The sequence below is a fragment of the Parus major genome, chromosome Z (genome assembly GCF_001522545.3).
Source record: "Parus major isolate Abel chromosome Z, Parus_major1.1, whole genome shotgun sequence".
In the NCBI taxonomy this organism is placed as follows: domain Eukaryota; kingdom Metazoa; phylum Chordata; class Aves; order Passeriformes; family Paridae; genus Parus; species Parus major.
This window is the reverse complement of record NC_031799.1, coordinates 675854-682433: the sequence shown is the minus strand read 5'-3', so window position 1 is coordinate 682433 and position 6580 is coordinate 675854. Positions and strand designations below refer to the sequence as shown.

The following is a 6580-nucleotide window of genomic DNA, read 5'->3' as shown; positions in this document are numbered from 1 at the left end:
GGCTGTCCAGCCCTGGCACAGCTGCTCAGAGTGGAGTCCTCACCCCTGGAAGGATTTAAAAGCTGTGTGGATGTGGCACTTGGGGACATGGGTTAGTGGTATCCTGGGCAGTGCTGAGGAAATGGTTGGACTCAATGACTCTTCCAATCCAAACTCCACAGGGATTTTCCAAAGCAAATAATCCAACAATTCTATGATTCTGCAGACCCACCTTCAGTGTCTAAGCATCAAGTGTATAATTTTAACTGAAATGGTATCAAAACAAATGGAATATATACTGATCACTGACTAAAGCTGTCAACTTCACAGAAGCTGAATTCGTAAGTTCTCATCTATTTCCTCACTGATCAGATCCTGTGGTTCAGCATCTGCGACGACACAGCAAAACCATCAATACTTTGGAACTGTTCTTTCCCACTGAAAGTACCAATCTGAATGTACCAACCTGAATAATTTTGACCCTATCTAAGAAAAAAAAGTTCACACACAAGACTGTGTAATCTGAGTCCTCAATACAAAGACAGACTGGAGTTTCCAAAATTTCCATACTATCTAATCAGAAGATTTTCCAGTCCTGATGAGGCACAGGATGTCAGTGGGAAAAGTCAGGGCTTCTTTCTACCCAGCAGCCAAAAGATTCTGTATTCCTGCCCTCGGGGTGAACATTGCTATTGAAATTTCTGTGGGAGGCATAAGAAAGTCAGAAGGGGTTCACAGAGCAGACATATCCACCTTTACAATTCAGGGAATGCCAAGGAGGCAAGGGAATGGTGTTGCTGTTAAGGCCACACCCTGCCCCTGCTTCCACAGAGCAAGACTCCTGCTCTGCTCAAATACCAAAAATCACTGCAGAGGGAAACTGAGATGAGTAACACAACAGTAGAAAATCAAGACAAAACAGAAAAAAACTCATCTTGACTGCTTCATGACAATATTAGGCATGTTTAAAAACAGTAATTACAAAAAAGGTTGATTTAACCTGTTGCTGTTCATATAGAAAATTACAGTGTGCACATAGGAAAGTTTTTTATGATGGTTCAATATCAAACAGCAGCAGTGTATGACAAAAAATGTGAGGTCCCAGACAGCAGACAGCAAACAAGGAGTTAAGGCATGAGATCCCCAAACTGCTGTGAGGAGGAGTACACTGCTTTACAGCCATCATCTTACACCAGAACTGAAGATAAATCATGGAAAATGCTTTTATTTCTTATGATACATTAAAAAATAGCAGCATCATTAAAGAAGTAATTCTTTATGACACCACTCAGCACACATACTATATTCACTCTTTCAGTAGTGTTAAAGATGTGTGAAGTCTATCAGAAAAATCACATTATTGAGCTCTGAAGTGATTTTCAGTATAAAGGAGATAAGTTCTTCTAGAAGATTAGAAAATATAAGAAAGTGGTTTTGTTTTCCTCTTACCTTACCAATTCTTCCAAACTAGTCACTGCCAGTAAAAGTATCATTTATCCTATCAACCTGGGCCCCAAAAAACCTCCATGAACAAATTTCAAGAATTGCACTCTCTAGCAGAATAAAATGGAAATTGTAAGGAGATGAGAAACAGCCTTCTGAGAGCTGACAGCAAACAAACCAAATAAATGGGGTAACTTTTAGATTAAATATCTTTTCACTACATTCCATCTTATTTTTGAAAGACATTTGGACACAAAGACACTGCATCAGTTCTGATAAACACAGAAGTTGCTGACCACTGCTCTGCTGAATGTTCTGGAAGCACAGAGCAACTGCAGCCTGAATGCCAAAAAACGAACCTTTAACTGAGATGTAGAAAACCCAAAACTCACAGAAAATAATTGTGGAAGTCTGTGTACACAGGCACTTGTTCCAAAATGAACTATGAGCAACAGATGGTATTTTCTCAAATTCTGTGGCAAAGTGCTCTTGATAGAAATATGTAAAAACTGCATTATCCAACTAAATAAAATTTCCTGAAGTATTTATGAAGTATTGTCTATCTTGGGACCAAAGTTAATTTTGTGTAGCCTGGTTCATAAGGCACAACAGTGACAGACTGGGACAAGATGAGAGATTACTGCTGAAAGACAGTGAAGTACCTGGGTATGTTGTACATCAATCCCAGAGTCCCTCAACTTTTCCTCACCAAAATCCTGTTTGTGATTACAACTGGTTACCTACAATTCACACTAAGTTTTCTAACAAATTTTAATTAACCTACCACATGTGAAGATGACTAATTTATTGCAGAAAAATAATTTTATGTATCAGAAAAATTCCATCAAGCTTTTTCCCATGGGAATGTAACATGACTCTTCCTATTGACTCAATTTATCAAAATCTAGAAGATTAGTGCTGGAATGGGAAAACTTGTTGTTATTTGTTCAGATAACTTTTTTTGGCTGCATTGAGTAAGCATCTGATTTCTCTCCGAGTGCTACAAATTATCTGCTGGTGAGTAGATAAAAGACCTGCCTTTGGGAACTGCTACATCCATTTTCTCCTCAGTTTATCTGGGGAGAACAGATATACTTCAGATAATGAGTCCTATTGCAGTGAATAAAGCAAATTGAACCTGCAATGTTACAATACATCTTATTTTCTCTAGAACAGGATGGCTGTTTTTTGTTATTAGCCAACATTATCTTTGAGGTCAAGGGTTTGGGTTAGCACACACACAAATGCTGGAGTGGAATAGGCTCTGTACACACCGTACCAGTTTGATAGCAACAAAAAAATGCATTGGAACACAGTGTCTTTAGAGAATATGTAATTCAGTAGTGGACCACAGCTCACACAGCTTGGGCTCTAGACTGAATATGAACAAGAGCAGCTCTGGAAGAGCTCCACCACATTCCAGTAACATATCTGAAGGGCAATTGGAAAAAAAAAAAAAAAAAAAGGTATCTTACGTGTCTCAACTTTGTTTCAGAGAAGTGAAGGCAATCAGACATCTCCCAAAAGTGCTGGGGATAACAAATACAGGAGGATTAAACAATGGCAATGTATTAAAGGCTTGTCTCCCCAGAGTCTTCTCTTCCCCAGGCTGAACACCCCTATTTCCCTGCCTCCAACTCAGAGATTGTTAAGAATTGCTGCTTTTTGTCCAAACTCTGGGTTATTGTTTCTATAATTAACCAATTCTGTGGAATAATTCCTATTAATAAAAGCTGATTTAGCATATGAAATATGCAATGTATTCCACTAATTCACTTAGCTTCTAATAAACAAAGAAATGAGAAAATTAGGAGAAATAGCTGGTTACATGAAAGGGAATTTAAAGTTTTATCTTTTCAATTACACCTGTGAAAAACATTAAGGTTTATACAATTCAACAAAAATGAGTAACAGACTCTTATAAATTTGTATTTCTTCTAAATACATTCTCTGTATTTTCTGAGAGCTGTTCCAGAAAGATATCTCATAGAGAACAAGAATCCACTCCTGTCAATGGGGATAAATAAAATGTAAATGCTTCCTTCCACATTTCTTTAATGCTGTTTTCAGGCCTAGTGATGAGGAAATCAGTTTTCAATAAGTAGCTTATTTTGCTCCATGTCATACTTCATATGAAGAAGAGAGGAGCCACCCCTTCTTCAAAACCCACTTTTGGTTTTGAATTTCTGTCAATATTAACAATTTTTCTTCTCCAAACCTTTTTCATATTCACTTCATACCAAGACTGTCTTTTAATATGGTTGACTCATTCCCTTTAAAATACTCTCCTTTCCTTCATCCCATCATTCAGTCTCCTGGCCACCCACACTGCCAATCAGCAGCAGTTGCGTAACATTTTAAGTAATATTAACAACAGCCACCAGTGGGAGAATTGCCCTCATCACGACACTGTGAAACGCTGCTCAGAGGGACAAGACCTCTCCAAGAAGATAAATTGTAAACTGATGAGATTAACTTGCTTCAGAAACATGGACACAACTTGGAATAAATGTGGCTCTGTAGAGGCAGAAAAAGGGTCCCGTTTCAACGTTTTATAGAATTACAGAATTGTTTGGGTTGGAAAAGCCCTCCAAAATCAAGTCCAGCCATTCCCCAGCACTGCCCAGGATACCACTGGCCCCATGTCCCCAGGTGACACATCCACATGGCTTTTAAACCCTTCCACGAATTGGGGACTCACCACAAGCTGTGCCAGAGCTGGACAGCCCTTTCCATGGAGAAATTTTCTCCAATTCCCACCCTGTCCCTGTCCTGGCCCAGCCTGAGGCCGTTCCCTCTCCTCCTGTCCCTGTTCCCTGGCAGCACAGCCCGACCCCCCCGGCTGTCCCCTCCTGGCAGGGAGTTGTGCAGAGCCACAAGGGCCCCCTGAGCCTCCTTTTCTCCAGGCTGAGCCCCTTTCCCAGCTCCCTCAGCCGCTCCTGGGGCTCCAGCCCCTTCCCCAGCTCCGTTCCCTGCCCTGGACACGCTCCAGCCCCTCGGTGTCTCTCCTGTGCTGAGGGGCCCAGAGCTGGACACAGCATTTGAGGTGTGGATGTTTCAGTTCAGACAGATTTAAGCAGCATCTCCACAGGTGAATAACTTCCTCCAGTGTTCTATCCAATGTGAAGCTCACCATCTTCCTCTATATGGCATGGTTTTCAAGATAACTGGGTTTTGGTTTACTCTATTATTTTCTTTGTCTTTCCAGTGCCAAATCACAGATATTTGCAATGAAGGAATCTAAAGATCTTTGTTTACTTTTTAAATAACTTCTTAGTACCCTTTGATAGAAATGGATGGCTTTTTTTAAACAATAACTGAAAATGTACAAAAACCTCACTTGTTAGTCTGTAAATGTCCCTGTAAAATATGAAGAGGAGAAATTGGAAATGGAAGGTACAACATGTTCCGCCAATATCTCATAGAGAAAAAGCAGCACATAGAAATTCCAATTCCAATTAGATATTTAGTACCAAACAGCCTAAAAGGTTTGGTACATACTTTCTTTCATCCATTTCCTCTACTTTATACGGCTGCATGTTTAAAAAAACAATTACTGGGATGTTTATAACATATGGTCACATACTTATGGTTTTTAAGCACTACATTTTTCAATCAAAACCTTGCGTTAGGAACACCAGAAAATTGTTTTAATGCATTGTTGAAATAGATTGTTGTTATAAAAATAAATCCTACTCTTTGGAGAGCTACTGCATTAGGTTGTTCTGTTTGTCTGTGGATGTCTGATCAAGATGAACCATCCAGGTGAATAATTGGTTTCTGAGAAACCCTGAACAACCCACTCATGTGAAAGTGGCAGCAGGAAAAGCATCTAATGACCAAATCAGCAAAGAAGGGTTCTTTGGGGATCAGTACTGTTCCTTTTTTCCATCCAAACACTTCAATACTTACCATTAGTCTGAATAAAACAAATGTTGGTTTACATGGCAGTAATAAACAGTTTTATAGAGAGGCTTGTGAGGGCTTTATCTTAATAATGTATCACATTTTCTGGCTACAGCTACACCTAAGACCCTTCTAAAATCCCAGCATTCCCAGGCTTCCAGTTCTTTCAAATGCAACCTAATTAGTTGTGCAGCAGAAAAATTAGCATACAAAATTCTCCTGTTTAACTTACGGAGGTGCAAAGAAACCCCAAGATCTCATCCATTTACAAGGCAAGCTCTTACAACTTCTTCAATTGAATCATCTTCTCTGAGCAGTCTTCTCAAAAAACATAGGTTTTGAGTACAGAATTTAAACAAATGCCATCATTTATACCCTTTACTGCAAAATGATGACAATGTTCTAAAGCCCTAGAAACTATTAAAGAAGAATAAGTAAAGAATTACTATGTTCATGTTTGGTTTACTTCAAATGTTCCTAACAACCAAAACAAGGGGTTTTGAAATTACTTTAGCAGGTGCTTGCACTACTAATGTTAGAAGTTTTACTTATTTGTTCTCTTGCCTCATAAACCTGAAGAATGAAAGATTTTCAATCAGATGACCGTAAGATGCTTCTGCCACAGTAGATGTTCTTCTAAAACAAATGAATTTTCATCCTTGCTTTACAAAATGATGAGAATTTCTAAGTGAAATAAAACTTACCACCATCTATGTAACATTAAGAGCAGACACCAGTGACACTTTTGTTGAAGTCCTGGGTGATAAAAGACCATCACCTTTTTGAAAAGCATCATCTTGATGTTCTTCAATGTATTTGTCTAAAAATCTTTCAACCACAAGCAATGTATTTGTAAAGACACAATAATGCAAAAACCAGCTGCAAACAGTGATTAGTACTTCATAGTAATACACGGAAGTTTAAACAGACTGAACTTCACCAACATCTTTTTCACAAGATTTTAGGATAGTTCTTCTGTTTAGGGATAATTTATGCAGCATTTTCTCATGAAAGTTTCAATTCATTTAAAGGAAAGAACTGATTAAGAATTCAGACAGAACTGCAGAATTCAGCTAATGCTCAATAGAAAAGCTTGCTTTAGATTTGGGTTAGGTTGGTTATTTCAGTCTATTCTGAAATAGCTATTTTTTGGTGATATAAAAATAGGGGGATTAGGTAGGAGTAATATTCTATAAAATATAATTTATCTGGAGGAGGGTATGACTAATATTTAGAAAAAGTATTTATAGGC

The 6580-nt window shown here is 38.4% G+C and overlaps 1 protein-coding gene across 14 annotated transcripts in view; it reads right to left on the bottom strand.

The window, feature by feature from the left end:
- The window catches only part of DYM (dymeclin), a 210324-nt gene that overhangs the window by 53741 nt on the left and 150003 nt on the right, over positions 1-6580 (bottom strand). For 10 of the 14 annotated variants that reach the window (XM_015653511.3, XM_015653512.3, XM_033511405.1 and 7 more), the window contains one exon: positions 2898-2951. The exons of the other annotated variants lie outside the window; for them this stretch is intronic. In XM_015653511.3, the coding sequence (XP_015508997.1) occupies positions 2898-2951 (54 nt within the window). The remainder of the gene's footprint in view (positions 1-2897; positions 2952-6580) is intronic. 14 annotated transcript variants of the gene reach the window in all.